We start from the raw sequence: 19,313 nt of genomic DNA on the forward strand, positions 1-19,313 counted from the left end.
TGACTGTTCAGTTAATATTAATTGGGGTCGTCGGTCAATCGTGTAAATTAGTTTTTTGTAAATTTAATTTCCTTTGTATTTCCCTGGTTGAAATGTGCATTTATACATGTTAAAATAACAAGGTACAGTTTGATTTACTATTACTGTGTCTTGAGTTTTCATTCCTCATGAATAATACATCCCATAGTACTACAGAAGAGTCATTGAGGAAGCAAATGCAGTACAGCATATTTTCAGTGGGACAGTTTGGGTAGAAAAGAATATGGAAAAAATGCACCAAAGTCTTTTCATACAATAGCTACTTTGGTTCAAAAGTTTGTGTCTAAATCTGGATACTTTAAGTGGATTTTTAGCACAAACCCAAACATTAAGTGAATTTTTGTTTAACTCACGAATAGTCCAAGATGATTGAAATATTAATAATGCAGCTGCCTTCTGGGAATGTTTACAGTTAAATGACATTGAAACTATAGTCCTACTTGAAAGAATGTGAACCCCTTGTGTCCCTTAGTTTTACTACAGAATTATTTAGTGAGAAGCAGCCTTCCTCATCTGACATAATAGGTGTAAAATTAACAATTCCATGTTTCTTTAGAGGAAATCGTGTGACATAAAAAATACAAGTAGTGTAGGTAGAAAAATAAGTGAACCCAAAGTTACATTGTTTTAGGTAAGCAAATCAGGTATATAAATCAATCATTTATTCATTTCATAAGTTTAAGATTTAGGTTTTATAAGTTTAATACTTTATACAAGAATAATGAGCATCCCTGTAGGGTTCACATATTTTCTGCATATCTGTGTCACAGAAAAGGTTTCTAATTTTAAAAATACAGTATGCCTATGTCTGACACCACTTAACGAAGTCCCCCAGAGGAAGGAAGCTGGGTCTCCGCATTAACCCTGTTCATAGCAGCCATGCTTGTGTGGCAAATGAGTTGAGTCCAAAACAGGAAAGACTGGAACAATTCTAACAAGAGGAGAAAAATGTGAATACCAACACTGAAATCTGAAGTTCATATCTTATATCTTGTGCCAGCTTACAGTACATTTTGTTCACTGAAATGTGGTCCTTTAAAGTTTTACCGGAGGGATGTTAGAAGGAATGTAATAACTTATTTTGACTTCTAAGAACTTATAAATCATTACCTTTAGCAAACCAGTTTGCAAACCAGTGCAACTTTTGTATGCAACACCAAACATTGACTTCTAACACATAATTGCTTGTGACTCAGTGAATAATGATTGTTGCCTCCAATCTGTAGTGCTTCTATGATAGGTTATGTACATATCCATCAATATCTCATTACTAAGCAGGTCAGGGTCATGGTGGTCCAGAGCCTATCCTTGAAGCACAGGCTAGTCGGTGTACACCCCGCACAGGACGCCAGTCCCTTGCTGAAGTGCAGCCACACACACACACAGACACACACAAACGAGAGGCAATCTAGTCAGCAGTACACACCTAAAACACATGTTTGGACTGCGGGAATAGACCCGCATGAACACAGGAAGAACATGCAAATTCCATGCAACACTGAACTGTGCGACAGCAGTATTATTCTCCACAACACTGTGCTGCCCTTCTTGATTACCTTTAACTATCATATTCCAGACTTTTACAGGCATCTTCCAGATGTCCACAGCTGCCCTTTCTATTGAAACTGTCCATTTACATTTTCCCTGCATTTTGACATTTTCCTTTATTTATAAACAATGATTAAGAAACAGAATATATTTTTGTAAAGATGTATAAATATATACAATTTGTTGTTTTCAACAACACCTTTTAACTGACTATATTCACTGTATAGCAGAATCTGGAGTGTTTCACTCCCTCATGATAAGGCCATGAACTATCAGAATATTTTCCATTTCAAGGGATGTGTTGCAAACATAAGCTGATGTGTCATAATGACTATAGTGTGCTGGTGAGAAGAAAAAATAACTTTATCACTCTTGTTAATTCTCTGGTGTGGCTAAATGACTAAGTCGGTTTGTTGGAATATTTCTATAATTTTTTCTGCTATTGGTTTACTACTACTACACATGCCAGTAAAACAAGATAAAAACACATGAATTAAAGCAAAACTGTTATGCATGCTGACATATCAAGGGAGCCTACATGTTTCTTTGGATGGAAATTTTTCAGCACCTGAACTGATGATTCCTGCAATTCCTACAGAAAGAGTGATATAAAATACAAACCAAGTGCTAGAAACATGCATGTTTCTGAGCAGACTAACAGTGAGACTAACCAACTGAGTGTTGTTTTAAACATCCCTTCCTGATTTAAATTGACTGAGTCTCGATCACATAATATTGTGTGAGCATTTCTGCTCCTTGGAACTGCAGGGTATATTGATTTTGAATTTAACTTCAGTGAGTCATACTGCCCTGCAGTTACAAACACAGCAAAACAACTAAACCCTACCTGTCCCTTACAAAGTTTGTCAAGTTTTTTGCCAATGTGAAATGTAAAAATATTGTTGAAGGTTTATACATTTTGCAGTCTATATATACACATTAAAGTATTATTCAGAGATATAGAAGTCTTGAAAGTTGTGAATTAAGAGCTTTTTTCTCCAGTTTCTCCTCCCCCGTTGACTGGCAGATGGATTTCCAGTCTCTGCTGAACCTCATTAACGGTACCCACTTGCGATGAGGGCTGTGAGACAGTGTCATGGGACAGTCGAGCCATGGAGGATACAGGGCGTTCTTGGGCAGCGCAGAATATGGCTGGGGGGAAGGGGGGGACACAAGGATTGCACATAAGCATTCAAGATCATTTCTGTTGTGGATTAACGTGGATTAATGTGCAGTAAAATAATCAATTTTGTGAGCAAGACAAAAACATTAACAAGAACATCTTGTTTCATGTGGGGACAGCTGGTAGAGTAGTGGTCAGCACTGTTGCCCTTGGACTCCAAGGTTGCAGGTTTAATCCCCACCCCTGGCTGTAGTACCCCTCAGCAAAGTACTTACCCTAAAATTACCCAGCTGTATAACTGGGTAAATAATTGTAGGTAGACTAACATTGTAAGCTGCTTTGGAGAAAAGCATCAGCTACATGAATAAATGTCATGCAGTATCCAAGTCAACTGATGGCAAAATGCCGCATCTGTGAGTGAACGAGATGAAAACATGCAGTTTGATCAAGTTTAGAATGAAGTGATGCTCACCTGACTGGCTGCACGGTGTCCTTGCACTCTGTGGTCGAGCCCGAGTCCCAGGCCTCCCCTTAGCAAGGAGGTCATTTTGTTTCCGCGGTTGGGTCAGTTTTTCTCGAATTCTGCGAGACCCTGCAATTTCATAGACGCACATTAGTTATGTTAATAAGTCACACACGTAACTTAATGACTGCAACTCAAAGCATATGGTCTTGGAAAGTCTTTGCTACTCTACCCCCAAAAGATATACTTAACCAGAGCTGAATGTACTATAAAATTCTAATCACAGACCATTCAAAGAATATATCTTTGCAAGCAGTTGGTGAATGTTTATGTTGTGCGTATGAAGGGCATTTCATCAAAGTCTAATCATATTTAAATTTTGTATCAACTTTATCTAGACCAAATTTTGCATTACATTTATTCATTTAGCAGACACATTGCCCAAAAAGGGGTATAATCAGGATAATCAGGTTTGCATACGGATGTGATTGTCAAAGCACAGTTTGATACCATCGGTTTTTGCTAGTGCTCATTACTCAAGGAGATGCCCATACAATCAGTTGTCAGGCAGGAAATACAGAGATTGTGTGATGGACTAATTAAGATTAATCTGGAGAAAAGTGGGTTTCAAAGTGGGGTTATGAGACCCTTGTTGAATTCCACCACGTGGGAGACAAAACTGAGAACCGAAGGACTTTCAATTCTGGACTCCTTATGGGTGGAACCACCAAGCAGACAGAGCATAGCAGTCTTGCTGGATTGAGATAATGATGCAGAAAAGCTGACTTATGTGTCTTTCCGGAGTAGGCTGGTGTGATATTTACTGCTGAATCACTTGTGCAAATATTCTGTGTAAAAGACTTTTTCTCAAGTGGGACTTCCTTCCATGCATAATGACCTTCTTTAGAGATGAAGGAAGGCTGCAACGACTCCATATTCTTGAGTGCTCTTGAATTCACCCGACCCTTGTAGATTTGCCCATCCAGGCCAATGATGTCAACCTCCTCGTCCTGTGAGAGATGGATACACACATCACATGCATCACTTCCATGTGGATTTTATTTTCATCCAACTCTAAAAAATTAGAGATTTAAAGCAGTGATTCCCTGTCCTCTGGTTCTAAATCAGAAAGATAACAAGAAAAGGCGTAAGGTGTAAATGGCTTGTTATATGTCCCCAATAAGAGGGAGTGCATGATGTCTAGCCCTAAGAGGACAGGGTAAGCAACCCCGCTCTTATTATTGTACTGAGGTAAATTATTATTGTAATTGTAACTTCTGGGGTCTGAAGACAGGCAGAACTGCTGGATGCTCACTGCAAGTAGCACAGTTTTCCTTTACAGTTCTCTGCCCCTACTAGCAATAAGCTTTTGTTTTTCCACAAAGACAACATATTCCTAATATACACATTACAGTATTTTGTCTTCCAAAAAAATGACACAATATCCATTTTATAAATGTTCAGTTTGCAGCACAGAGAATGCAACCTCTGTTTACCTGCCAAGCTGTTAGATGACAGTAAAGGGCACTTCCACATAAGGGGAGTGCAGGACCACCTTAATTCAACTCGTCTCCACAGCTCATGTCATTTGTGTGTTCTAGCAGCGAGGTAAGAAGAGGTGTATTGTTACCATAAAGACTAACGTGGACATGATAAAGCTGAGAGTGGGCAGAAAATGATGAGCGCTGAATGTGCGTAAGGGATCAGTGGGTTAACAATTAGCACTGAATTTGGAATTTTTTGAAGATTTTTTTTAATGTAGCAAGAAGTTATAAAAATATTGTTTTTAAGAGTAATTTTCTATTAATTATAGTTATATCTGAGGTAACTCCGCTATGGACCGTCCCAAGCCCGGCTGAGAAAGGAGGAGGGTTGGACATGGGGCTAGCTACCCCACACCATATAAACCTTGCCAGCTACAGAAACGCCAACAAGGAAGCGTCATTACATCTCAGCTCTTAGTGACACCTGGAGTGCCTTTGTTCACAGCCTGTGCCCCAAGAGGGGTGGAAGGCATAAGAGAATCTCTGAGGTGAATAAATTGAGGGATGTCAGCATTATTAAGTGTTTATTGGTTGTGACACAACAGGTCAAGTGACTTGGAATGACAAGAACAGCTGTCTGTGTTCATAAGTTGAGGTGTGAAGGTATTTGTATGTAGGTATGAATGTGCTTCTCTCTGTTAAATGCCCTCTGGTAATCTTCTGGGATGGTGACTATACAAAAACAAAATTATTTGTACTTATTTTTATAAGAATAGAGTGCTCCCAAATTAGGAAGAGATGCAAAAAGCATCCAGAAGCTCAGACCCAGCTATGGTCAACACTTACCTGGCTTGTAGGTCCAAACAGGGACTGTTTCTCACCAAGGTGATGGAGCCGGGTGGAGCGCCGGGTAGATAGAGTAAGAGTGTGGCTGCCGCCACAGCTCCTAGGAACAGGTAGGAAGCTGTAGTCCGCCATCTCTGAGACTCGGTCGCTGATGGATGCAGGGAAGGAAATTATTAGAAATAAAATCCCGCAGGGGTTCTTACACTTCTGTGCTGCCATTGGAAAAGTGAAGGCTCTACAGGGTCATTAGATGCTGTAAACAGACAGTTAAGTTTTTTGTTTCTCTCCTCATTTCTCTCCGAAGCACTGCGTGCAAGTTCAGCTGTAACTGGAAGACATCCCGTCCTGGGTGGGTCCCCTCCAGCACTACGCCCTGTGTTTCCGGGTTAGGCTCCGGCTCGCCGCGACCCCGCTCGGGACAAGCGGTTTCAGACAATGTGTGTATGTGTGGTGTATAAATGAGTAAATCGTTGTCAGCAGTTTAACATCACAAGTCACTCTGGAGAAAAGAGTTCGATAAATGAATAAATAACTAAATAACAACTGCCTTTACGTATTTGTGAAAACTCGCTCTTAGTGTGTTTGCCCGTGTTTCTCCCTTATCACAGTTCCCCTGACTGGCCGACTGTGTTCATTATCCTTCCCCCAACTCCTGCAAGCCAGCGGGGGCTGTAAATGTGTTCAGAGTCTTGTCAGCAATTCAGGGCATTTGGATGCTAGTATATTTTAATGCCCCATGAGCACCTTTAGACTAGAATGTCACTGAGGGCTTTGCTACTGCGTTGCTTCACACTAAGAAATGGAAGCTGGAGTTTGTAAATACATTTACATTTATTCATTTAGCAGACATTTCTCTCCGAAGCACTACGTGCGAGTTCAGCTGTGACTGGAAGACAAAACTGTGCTATGATTTGACGAAATTACAGCACAGCTATGAAAATCACTGTTATCTGCAGTACTGCATCAGTGGTGGGATCCACAAAATTTGGAGGGTTGCTTTTCCTCTATGTCTACCTACTCTGGTGCATAGAGTCCAAGGAAAACTTTGCAAGTAGGCAACAAAGAAGCAGCTCCTGAACTCACCTTCGGAAGTGCTGGCGCTCTTGCTCCACGTCGTATGAGGAGTACGGCCGGTTGGACTTGTGAGGTGGCAGGCCAGGGGCAGAGGGTACGGTGACAAGATGCCTTTAAAAGAAAAGACGGGTGGGGCGTTCATCATTTAGCGTGCCAATAAAACAAGAGGTGCTCAGTTACTCAGTGTTAAGGATTTACCGTCCTGGGGTCATCATGTCCAGAGGTCGATCGCAGGAAATACAGTGGAATCGTGCTACCAGCTGTCTGTGGATGAGAGCTACAGAATTAGAGGCTCAAGCAGCGCTATACAGCATCACTTTTGTTACTCATTTCCTTAACTTTACCAGGGTACTTTGCATAGCCTATTTTTAGTTATATAACTTAACATGTTTTTCTACCAGGAGTTCAGTGACATTATTTTCATAATTGATGAATACTCCTACTGAAGCTGAAACCTTCACACACCCGGTTCCCTAAACTGTACCCCACATTGGCTCCCAGGAAGCCCAAGGGTCATGCACATGGTTAGGGTGAGAGCGGCTCACTTTCTGAAACCAGCAGCATCGTCCACCACGGACAGCGGGTGGGCCTGCAGCTGCTTGCGGATAGCTTTCCATCGGTCCTCCAGTTGCTTTTTCAGGGGATCCAGCTCAATGCGATTCAACTGCAAGAACAACACAATGGGTTCCTTAACCAACCATGGAACAAGGGAATTCATTCAAAAAATCTAGATGATCACATTGGAGTACCAAATCTGTAATGTAATCCATAAATATTTGGTGACATTTTCATTTTGTATTCATATTTGTTTATTTATGTTTCCATACACATATGCTGTGTAATGAGATCATGGTTAAGCACATTCAGAGAGTATGTACTGTATAATTATACTGTAGCTGGAAAGAATAAGGAGTTTCATCAGGGCCACTTGTGACAATGCTTTCATCTCAGTCTTGAGGGTGGGTTACTCTGCAATGACATCACCTTTTTCTCCATCTCAGCGGAGATCTTCTCGATCACATTATGCCAGTCATGCTCCTGGCCAGTGACCTTGCTGAGGAGATCCTGGAACATGGAACTGAGCTGCTCCGTCACGGTGTCAAACTGCATGCGGCTTACCTTTGTCTCCAGGGCCCTCTTGTCTGCTTTCTGTGTCAGAGCATTCAATGTTAATCAAGGGACAGAGCTGCATTTTCACCTTTTCCACATATATAGCTGCAGTCCCCCTTCTAGGATTTGAACCAGCAACCTTTTTAGCCATTGTGCCAGTTCCTCAACCATGGACTTCCTTATGTCCAGAAAATACGATTATTTCCTTGCAGGGATACTAAACTATACTAAAAATATAACTATATTTGTCTTATAATTGAAAAAAGTACAGCAAAGGACAGCAACTAGAGGAATTATTACTGACAATGTGATGTTTTTCTTCAAGAAGTTGTGCTTATTAAAACTAAGTGGTGGGAACATGGTGGTTAGAGCTGCTGCCTTTTGATTTGAAAGTTGCTGGTTAAAATCTCACCCAATGCTGGTATATCCTTGAGCAAGGTACTTACCCTAAATTGCTCCAGTAAAGTTACCCAGCTGTATAAATAGGTAAAGCTGCAGGTTGCGTAACATTGTAAGTTGCTTTGGAGAAAAGTGTCAGCTAAACAAATGAATGTACGAAGGTCTGTGTTCACCAGGGTAAAGTCCAGAATGCAGTATCCGAAGGAGGTTGAGGGAAAGTCCTTAGCTTAGACACAAGCTCTGAGAAACTTACAATGTCAATCTTCATCTCCACAAGGTCTTTGTCTGCCTTCTTCTCATCCAGATGTTCCACAGACTTATATAGATGCTGGAGGAAACAAAAATGTATTGATAGAAAATTTGCTGTTTCATTGTTGAAATTACTTTATATTTCAGTGAAAATACAAGTTCATTTGTGACATGTTTGTGTTTAATTGTGACCTCTTTAATTATTTGTACAAACTTCATATTCATTTCGGTTTTAAACTGAAGTCTGGAAGAGAAATACACTCACTCAGTGAGTTTAAAAAAGTTCTGCAAGAAACCTTTGAGGTGCTCTGTATGTTGCTGACAAGAACCCACCACCTCTTACCTTTGGCTTAAGGGGTTCCAGCAGGCAGTGAAACTACATTTGCATGTATTCATTTAGCTGACACTTTTCTCCAAAATAACATACATTAAGCTATTTACAATTATTTACCTCCTTTTACAGAAGTGTAATTTTTACTGGAGCAACTGAGGGTAAGTACCTTGCTCAAGGGTACTACAGCATTAGGCAGGATTTGAACCTACACCCTTTAGAGCCAACTGGAAGAGAGCGACCCACTACACTGTTCTTCATCAAACCACAGTTGTGAACCCACCAAAAATGAAGAGCCCCAAATACTGCCCTACGGTAGATAACCCTAACCTTACGTGAAAAACAGTAAAATTGGTGGTGTGTTTTTGCCATATGAGGATACATTCCTTGTATGTGCGAACATACTTGGCAATAAAGCTCGTTCTGATTCTGATTCTGATTCTGATTTATCTCCAGATAGGACTTGAAGAGAACTACATAAGGAGTAGTTATGTACTAATCAGAAAAACAACACAACTAAAGGAGGGCGTACTTTCTTTTTCAAATAACTGAACAGCTGTTTATTTGAAAAAGCACTTGTCCAAGTCTGTTTAACTCTGGGACTCTGACTATGGTAATAGATTCAGTACCATCACAACTATTCCAGTGACGGTTTGTGTTGTAATGTAAATCTTTGTTAGCTTATTTAAATCTGTTCCATGCATATGTGTACGTGAGGCATGTCTTCATTCTCATATCTGTGAGTGTAAGTTCAGATATGTTTCTTCCTCTGGCTCCTGCCCTTCCACTGCCCACGCTCACATCAATGTGCTCCTGCTTCCGGCTCTGCTCCTCCAGGAGGTGGGTGGTGGTGTTGGTGAGTCTCTCACAAGCCGCCTCCAGTTGCAGAACAACCCCTCGCGCGTCCCCCATCAACTCCGAGTCCTGAGGACATAAGCAACAAGTAGGCCTCGCTTGGGACGCCATGGGTGCAATGTCACCTCCATGCGTTAATGGACTTGGTGGGTTCCATGAGTTCCATGTCTGCACTGGAAGTTCCTTAACGTCTTTTGGCTTCTATGTAAAGTAACTGAACCAGCACTTAAGAGAGCCAGTGAAGACCATGGAACTGGAGTTGTCCACAGTCTGCTCAATACCACCCTGTTGGCATTCACCCTAGTGTCCCTCAAAACTGAAAGAAGATGAAACTGCCTGCCCTCCTCTGCTCCTGCTTTAAGATCTAACTCCAGACTTTGCAGTACCTGGGCAGAGCAAGCCATCATGCCCTGCATTTTTAGTGACAGTAAAGTACGTGAAGGAGGAGAACCATTTGATACAGTGTGCCTCACCGAAAAAGTGTTCATTCATATTTAACTGCCTTTGTCCAATGTACCTTAAACATGGTAGAGACGCTACATTAAGTTAATTATTATTATCAATACACGTGGACCCCTAGAGATTTATTTTTCACTCTTTGTGTGACAATGACAATTTTTTTGTCTTCCTCTCCTCTGTTGCCACCCGGCTTACTCTATTGTTAATAGTACATGTTATATCTGTAATTTTGTATTATTTTCAGTAACCTGGTTTAACGTTATAAAACTGTTCATTGCTCTATGCCACTCTGGTGAGAAGAAAGCTCTAGATAAATAAACTGATTTGAACCCATCCACACAACACAGCAATTTAACACACACTCATTCACATACACACATATACACACAAAAGAACAATTTAGATTCCCCAGGCCATCTGAAACACGTCTTTGGACTGTATCACCTCGAGGAAACCCATGTGAGTACAGGGAGAACATGCAAACTGCACATGTGTATCTGCGTAACCCTCTTACCTTTGCCTTATCTGCTACTAGGCCGTCCACCCGAACCTTCAGCTGATTCAGCTGCTCCAGCAGATTCTCAGGTATATCTTTTCTGACTAATAAAGCCAAAAAAACAGATTTGTTTGCCTGCAATTCATCAGAATGTCATACATACTTATTCATTGCCACATGTCACTAATCCAGACAGGACCACAGCAATCCAGCCAGGGTTAATCGAAGGACCCCGAGTTGTGAGGTAATCTTTCTACATACTGATGTACCATATCGCCTTCTAGTTAACTGGTTAGTTAGTTATCATTATGGATATCGTAACAACAGATAGTTTGGATAGTGTGAGCTGCCTGATGGTGTGAACGTTTGTTCGTCTGTGTCTTTGTATTTGACTACATATATAAACTTTGTCTCACCAGTATTTGTCCCTCTCTGTGCTTCACCAGACAGTGGATTAGAGCATTGGACCATCTCAAGCGTGTCATCAGGACAGGCCTGGCTAGAGTGGTAGCTCATACCCATGTCTTTGAGGTGATCCTCCAGCTGCTGAAGCTGGGACTGCTCAACCTTTCCCTTCTCTAGCTGTGCCACCTTTCCCTCCAGGGACGTGTGTCTGAGATTCAGCTGGCCCACGTCCCTCAAGGCGTCCACCGTCTCTGGGTAGAGGTCCACCCCATGTACAGTGCAAGAGAGCACTGGTGACCGTGAGGAGGCCCGGGGTGCCTGTGAATCCTCAAGACAATGAACATGAACAAAAGCAAACTTTACCATCACGGACATGTATATGAAGTGCTCTGCGGTACACTCGGCTCCATAAAACAATACAGAAATAGATCCAAAGAGGTCGGTACAACAGTACATATCCATACCTGTTGTGGTCGGTGAGCATCATTGACCAGGGTATTCTGCAGGACCTCCCAGGTGACAAACTTGGAAAGCTCCCCTGGGTCAGGGTAGAGGCTGACCTTCTCCTGCAACTCAGCCTTGGATGGGTATGTGAAGGCACGATGTAACATGTAAGAAATTGAAAATGACTCTATATGTCGAATTAGTATGTAGCCAGACATTGTGGAATTAGAGAACTCAAAAATGAGCTAATTTTTAAGAAGATAGAAAGACTTTAAATGAATTCCTGAAGACATAAAAAAGAATAAATCTCACCACCGCCTTCGGTAGACCCTCCACTTGGTGGCAGCACTTCTCCAAATAAGAAATTTTGCCCAGTTGTTCATTTATGTTCAGCTGGAAACCAAAGCAGCAAACATGCATGCAACATGGTAATAGATCTCAGTAGTCATCAAGATAATAAAACAATCATACTAAGAATTTCATACAGGTTTATTTATGGAGCGCACAGCACTTGTCAGCTACAGTTAGCCTACACTGCTTATCCCGAGCAGAGTCGCGGCGAACCGAAGCCTTACCTGGCAACACAGGGCACAGGGGACACACCCAGGATGGGACGTAAGTCCGTCACAAGGCACCCCAAGCAGGGTTTGAACCCCAGACCCACCACACCACCATGACCCCCAGTTGGTCTGCATGTATTGCTAAACATCTGATACTGTATACAGTACCAGCCAAACGTTTGTTCTGTTGGTAAATTTGTTGTAAGCTATTTTTTTTCCATGTTTGGCATTTAACAAGTTTGAGCAGGAAATCAGTTGACATGCCTTCTGCAGCTCATACCAAGAGATGTAGGGCACTTGTTGGTTGCTTTTTTCACTCATCTCTCCAGTTCATTCTACACAAGAACTAGCCAGGTTGCGTAGATACACTTACACTTTGGATTGGTACCGCGTACAGCATAAAGAACAGTTTCAGTCCATTTAAATCCATTACAAGTTTTAAACATCTGAACACTACACTTCTGCCAGGCAGAACCCAGGCAATCTCTGAAAATGTCCTCCTCCTTCAGCAATTGATTTGATGCCCCCAGCAGAGCTGGATGACCTACCTGGGACAGCTGCTCCTGTAGAGTCCTGACCTCATCCTGTAGACTGTTTGTGGACGCCTGCAGTTCACTAATCTCCTTCATTAGGTCTTGGATCAGAGCCATAGACTGGTAACACACCAGAGGAGACAGAGGGATAGTAGAGTACAAAGTGTGTATGCACAGACAGGCCAAAATTAAGTTGTGCAATGAAAAGCATCGGTAAGTGTCACTTATTTTTCCACTTCCATTATTTGTAACTGGATTTAGAAGGTGTTCAGCTATTGAGTCCACTCCCCCTCAGCTTTACTTTGAACTTCCCTCACCTTGAAACAGGTCGTCTAGCATCACTACAACACTAGTCCAGGAGACAGGAAAACGGACCAAAAGCACATATTGTTCTATGGCAGAGGGTGAAGAAAAGTGTCACTGCTGTCCTCGGCAACCCCCAACAAGGTACACAAGGCTTTATTCTGTCCTCGTCAGTAATGTTGATTGAGCAGTTTGGTTCCAGTGAATGTAAAACAGTAGAATCAATAATAAAAAGGGACTGTGGTGTAAGGAATGAAAAATCTACAAGTAACTTAAAATCTATCACTCACACACGCTGTCTGCAACCACTTGTCTCAAGCAGGGTCACGGCGAACCGGAACCCAACCCAGCAACGCAGGGCGCGAGGCTGGAGGGGGAGGGGACACACCCAGGACGGGACGCCAGTCTGCCGCATGGCACTCTAAGCAAGACTCAAAGTCCAGACCCGCCACACCACACTCCCCCCCCCTTTAAAATCTATAGAACTTTCTAATGAATCATATTGAACTGCTTACATCTGAGGTGAAAGCCAGAGAGGAAGCAATATTAATCTAATGCTTTTGAACTGAAATGGAATGAGTAAAGCTTAAATGACTGGTGTGCTGCTATGCTAGTGCCACGCTTGTGAAACACCAGGGATTGTCGTTGAAGGCCACTGGTTGACATTTCCTTGATACAGATATGAGTAAAGACACTTTTTACTGATTATCCTGACTCTTGTTAGGGTCATGGTGGTCTATAAAACTGAGACACCTCAGAAACCAATCGGTTTTGCAGTTCCACACCAATATTTTTCTATTCTGCGCATTGCTAAACAGCAACGAGACTCTCAGTCGACAGCAAGAGTTCATTTTTTGGGAAGTAGCTGCATAAACTGTGTACGAGAACTTCCCTGAAATAAGGGAAATGTCCTCGCACTACAGTGAGGGGCTCTCTGGTGTGTGTGGCAACCCCTGACTGAGGACAGCATTGAGCCTCTTCTTTAGTACACTCCTTCACCCTGCACACACACACACACACACACACGCACACGGCACATTTGTTGTCCATGGCAACTGACAGGCCTGTGTCAATAAAAACATAATCGGCAGATCTACTCAAACAAGAGCGGTAAAAGGGCACAACCCTAGCGGTTTGCACGTTTCCTACGTTCGTTCACAGAAAACGCTGCATGGGGGAGTCCGGCGTCCACTCCCGAGAAATCCTTCAGCCATTTCCTTAAAACAGCTAGTGAGCCATTAATGAGGACGGTCAGGTGACTGCATTCCGTGACACAATGACTACAAAGAGACACCGAGGGCGCAAATCTATGAATCTCCCCACAACAGAGCATTCGCCGCACACAGTTCACATGGTTACAGCATGGATCTAAGAGGACAACCACCCTGACAACCAGTGCAGTTACGTACAAAAACATTTGCAACAAACAGCAGAGAGTAGACCGACAAGAACGTAACGTAACGGTCGGCGACCGGTGAATGACCAAAGAAAAACAAAGGCATTTTTATGGTTCTGGTACAAGAAATTGAAGTGTAAACCCTAGTTAAGAAGGACAGAACGAAAGGCGAAGACAAGGCGGCCGAGAGCTTTTGGAAGGGTCCTTCGGAGATGGGTCACACCAGGTCACCTTGAGGAGCAGATAACAGCAGTGACTGACCCACCTTGTCCCGAAATGAGGGCATCAATTATTAAACGAGCTTCGACAGAGGGGCCTGTTCTGCTCTCATCGGTTGACTTTCGCATCACCCGAGCCTTATTATTGTACAGATACTGACAGCCCGCTCTGGGGGTATCAATTAGAGCTCCACACGGAGACCGAGGCAGCCGCCCTGCGCGGGACAAGTCTGGGCTTGCACCAGTAAAGAGAAATCCTGCATTCCCCGAGTCTGGACACCTACGCTACAAAACATGCCTATATTCAACTTTCAAGGCCTTCATGCGAAACCCACGTTTCTCAAAGAGATTAATTTGGACGAGTTCTTTTTTTGTCCCCGATAACGTTCCCAATGAACATGCGCCTTCGTGACCGAACAAAACATAAAGTCAGACACGCATCATGCACGTCGTTTCAAAGCAGTATGACATGAGCATCCTGACAGTCTCTTTCAAAGGACACAGTTGAAGAGAAGCTGAGAGGAGTCACCCGAGAGGATGGCAGGCAATCCTCAGTCAGCGTCGGCCATTGTCCGGCCCTCCATTATTTGCTACTGATCCGGGGTCGAGAGGCCCCCAGCTGAGCACGCTAATTAGCCAACATGGCAAGAGAAGGGTTGGCAGGACATCACCAGATGAGTGTACGGCTTCATCTGCGGTTCTGCACCACAGCTGACAGCAGCGTGGAGCTGACGGCTATGCAGTTACCTACTCCACTTCGGCTTATACGACTTTGTCGTTCGGACATAACCGTTACTCTTTAAAGTGCGTCTCATAAACCTGCCGAGGATCCGTGGAGCCCAACTTCAGAGCTACGATCTCGGTGCCGTCAGTCATGTTCTCTGCTCAAAGCATTGACAGTTGTTAATGTGCTCCGCTATGAATGAGTCTGAGAGTTCGAGTGAGATCAAAGATGTATGGCAAGATAAACCTTATCTGTCGACTCAATCGGATCACCAAACTTCCGATGTATGAACATTTTTTTATATGCAAAATCAATACTTTTAATAATTTTTAAACTCTATTAAGAAACACACTTTTATTGGAATAAGGCTATTGCATTAATCAGTTATTGTAAATCTTGCAGTAGAAAAGGGTTATCTTGTGAACACATTAGAAAGTATTAATGGCTTTCTGTCTCTACATTTCAAATAGTACAAATGGAAGGAACTAACAGAAAGCCACCATTTACATATACAGATAAAAATTTCTGATTTCTGTTTACTGAATCCACCACATGTTGCATGTTTCAGTGTTCTAAAAGTGGCTTGTTGATCTTATTATTAATAGGACAGCAATTACTCCTATTTAGAGCATCTCTCTAGCGCACGGCTTATAAACATTTTTTTTTTTTTTGTGTGAGAGCATTTTGCCGAGCCATGATTACAGTGCTTATCCTCCTGACATGCAGCCGTTTGTTTCTGTCCACACTAGGGGACCTATTTTAAAGTGTATTCCCAAAATTGTACAAGCTAATATTACATTTACATTTAATCATTAAGCTGATGTTTTTCTTCAAAGCAACTCCCAATGAACACTACGTAGTGTTATCAGTCCACACCTTATTCACTCAAGCTGACTTACACTGCTAGATATACTACAATACACTACTTACAGTAAGTAAAATGCTGTATCTTACACCACTCATAGATGAAATTTCATGCTTTTAAATCACACAACATGATTGGGGTAGGGCTTGATCAAATTCTATAAATACATCGAAAATCCCTTTATGCTGGGTCTCGGGAATATTCTGTGTATCGTGTGTGCTCTGCATCCATGTTTTGTAAATACTTTTGTTACACCCCTGTGAAAGTGTTCCTGTAATACCCCGTTTTCTGTACTGTGATAATTCTGTGTTGTGCTTCATAAAGATATGGAAGAACTACATCTTTTCTCATTTTCTAGGAACTGTATTTTGTGTAGGAAACCAAAAAACAACCGGAGACCTCATGTACTGGCCTTGGTTTTAATGAAATACTGTAAATATAATAAACTGCAAACACAACAGCAATGGTGAAGTGTATTGGTGTGGGCACTGAACATGTACAGTAGTTCCATAATTCACCACCATTTGGGGATGCAAACTTTGTATATTAATGGATAAATTGTAAGCCTCTCTTTAGCATACACATTTGCCTAAGACAATTTACAGTGCTACACAACCAACTTTCCAATAATTTACCCATTTAGGCAGCCGGTTAGTTTTTCTGGAGCAGTTCATTCAGTCAGTACTTTGCACAGGGGCGCTACAACAGGAGCGGGATTAGAACAAGACTACAAAGCAGTACAGTATATGTAAGCGCTAAATCACCTACTGCTAGTTTTGTAAAAGGTAGATAGAACAGAATTTTTTGTGCTCACTGCCTGCTACTTGCTGCTGTGACAAATATTTTGAATTTATCATCTCACAGGTATCTGATTGAAAACGTGAGAGAAAGGCCACTAAACAGTGGGTATGACACAGTATAACATGCTATCTGACTATGTTCGACTACAGTTTTATTTTATTTATTTCACTATGGTTTTCTTTGACAGTTTGCTGGACCTTGAATGCCATGGATGGGACTGCCATTGTTTGTTATGGTTGTCTTCTGAGTGCAGTGGTTTTACCTGTATATACAGTGGGCATACTCTGTACAGGCAGTAAACACAAACTAGCCTGAGAAGGTCTGAGATTTGTCCAGAAAATGTTTGCAAAGGAACCACATATACCATATATGTTTTGAAGGCAGATCTGGAGTAAACATAGTTGCCCAGAGTCCTGAATGAAAAGGACTCAAGACAAGGTAAGGAGGACACTTTGTTTCAACAATATAATCAGTTATCTCTTGGTAAACATGTGTTCTTCGGTTTAAAAAAAAAAAAAAAACCCTTAATTACAGAAGCATCAAATATCTGACATTTTTTTCACTAATCATGGAAAGCAAATGGCAAATGGATGTTTCATAAAGTAGAAGGCTATAACATGTATGACATTTTAATGTCTGTACTAGTTCTCACACACACACACACACACACACACACACACACACACACACACACACACACACTGTTTAAAACCAGTTCTCCCGAGCAGGGTCACGGTGAACCGGAGCCTAACCCAGCAACACAGGGCGCAAGGCTGAAGGGGACGCACCCAGGACGGGACACCAGTCCATCACAAGGCATCCCAAGCAGGACTCGAACCCCAGATCCACCATCCAGCAGGCCCCGGCCAAACCTGCCGCGCTACCCTACTAGTTCGCACTGAAAACCTTCCTAAAGAAATTTAAGTCTTCAGTATCTTCAATACTTCAGTATCATCAGTACTATGTGAGATCGTGCAGAGATCTCTGCACCAGTTCTGGAAGAACAGACCCCTTTTCCCAACTCTAGCACCTGGAACCTTTCCTTGGAGCAGTGGCCACTGACACATTCCCTGGAGATGCCAAAGTCCCTTTCCTTATGACTTGTTTATCAGAGCTCTGTGCTGCAATGCGCTCCACGCCTACACCACCCCCGCATTTCCAAAGAATATGTAGGGGCAGCGGGTAGTGCGGTATTCGGGCCTGCGTTTTGCAGTCTCTAGGGACCGCGCTGGAACCCAGCTCTGGTGCAGCGCCCTTGTCCAAGATGCTCCCCCTGAACTGACACAGTAAGTAACATCGTATGAATGCGTCCCCCATGAAGAAAGTTAAAGGTGATTATCGATCACTCACTGTTACTGTACTAGGCTGCCTCCGACAAAGAAAGGTGTCACATAAAGGGAGATCAGCAGGTTTTTTGATCCAACCTCTGCTCTTCTCCGCACTCAGAAACAGCAAAGAGTAAGTGCGCAGACCAGATGACACGTCACGCCCCACCACGAACTAAACTCAAGGTTAAGTGCACGTGTCCGGGACGGGAGGCTCCTCGTTACCTTAGACACCCCGTCCTCGGAGGCCTCCACCTTCCTGCGCAGCTGCATCAGCTGCCACATGTCGCTCACCGCTGAGGATGACGAGCTGCTCCGAGCCAGCAGATCCGCTCCGCTGGGCAGCCTCTCCAGCGCTGTGAGCTGGCTCTCGATGTGCCGCAGCTTGTCCTCTATGTGCAGGAAGCCTCTGGGCTCGTCCTTGAGGCAGCGCTGCAGCGGGGGGTCGCCCTGCCCCCCTGGGGGCTCGTGCTCCTCCAGCGCCTCCGCCAGCTCCGCGGTCGCATCCTGGAGGTTGAGGTGCTTCAGAAGGGCATGCAGCAGGGTGTGCAGGGCGCCGAAGTTCACCCAGCCTGCCTCTGGCGTTCCGATGGACAGGTTCACCAGGTCGACCAAGGAAATGAGTCTTGTCATGACTGCACGCGCTGCATCGGGACACCCGGTAACTACGAGGAAAGTTGACCGCGGCGCATCCTAGTTGCCTTAATGTCTGTGAACATCATTTTCCTGTGAAAAAGCCCACGACTGATTTTTTTCTTTTTTTTATGGAAAAGGTCCAACGCAAAAGTGTAAAAAATAGATATTATTTATGGGTAAAAAGTCTAGAACAATTAAGAACATTTTTTTTTTCCAAAACACAAAAAAGCTTAATATTTACGAAGGTTTTCCCTGTAAACACAGCATTGATTGTAGTCAGTCGTCTTCAGAATAATTAAATCATGGGACAAAAAGGAAAAGAACGGAACTAAATCCATAGCATTGTGTGACTTCGTCCAAAAGGCTCTCAGACACTATCGGCATGTCACTTGAATGTGCGTGTGTGCGTGTGACAGAGAGAGACTTTGTGTACATGTGTACCGGCCCTGCGTTATAAACGAACACGTTCTGGCCGTTCGATCTATCTTCTGTGTCCCCGCCCACTTTTCACGCGCATTGTTTCCAGCCATTGCTACAAGTTCACTCTTCTCATTCATTGGGCGGCGCGCCTGTCATTCAATTTCAGTAGTTGCTTAGCAATGCTCACTACGCTAAGTCAATACATTG

At 43.0% G+C, this 19,313-nt stretch overlaps 1 protein-coding gene across 2 annotated transcripts; it reads right to left on the reverse strand.

Annotated features, from left to right (window-relative positions):
• Positions 1–782: 782 nt before the first annotated feature.
• On the reverse strand, positions 783–19,075 carry LOC108939813 (uncharacterized protein C16orf96-like). 2 transcript variants are annotated; one of them, XM_018761440.2, is made up of 16 exons: positions 18,276–19,075; positions 12,434–12,538; positions 11,638–11,718; positions 11,346–11,459; positions 10,995–11,208; positions 10,495–10,580; positions 9,468–9,590; positions 8,340–8,414; positions 7,562–7,726; positions 7,123–7,241; positions 6,776–6,841; positions 6,587–6,688; positions 5,504–5,651; positions 4,072–4,183; positions 3,183–3,302; positions 783–2,739 (listed from the first exon to the last, which is right to left on the reverse strand). In XM_018761440.2, exons 1-16 carry the CDS (start codon positions 18,681–18,683, stop codon positions 2,570–2,572), a joined length of 2,208 nt encoding a protein of 735 aa, XP_018616956.1. In that variant the 5' UTR covers positions 18,684–19,075; the 3' UTR covers positions 783–2,569. The 2 variants fall into 2 exon arrangements, with proteins under 2 accessions (XP_018616956.1, XP_018616955.1); XM_018761439.2 differs by having other exon boundaries at positions 10,893–11,208.
• Positions 19,076–19,313: the final 238 nt, after the last annotated feature.

This window comes from Scleropages formosus, chromosome 20 (assembly GCF_900964775.1).
Source record: "Scleropages formosus chromosome 20, fSclFor1.1, whole genome shotgun sequence".
NCBI lineage: Eukaryota > Metazoa > Chordata > Actinopteri > Osteoglossiformes > Osteoglossidae > Scleropages > Scleropages formosus.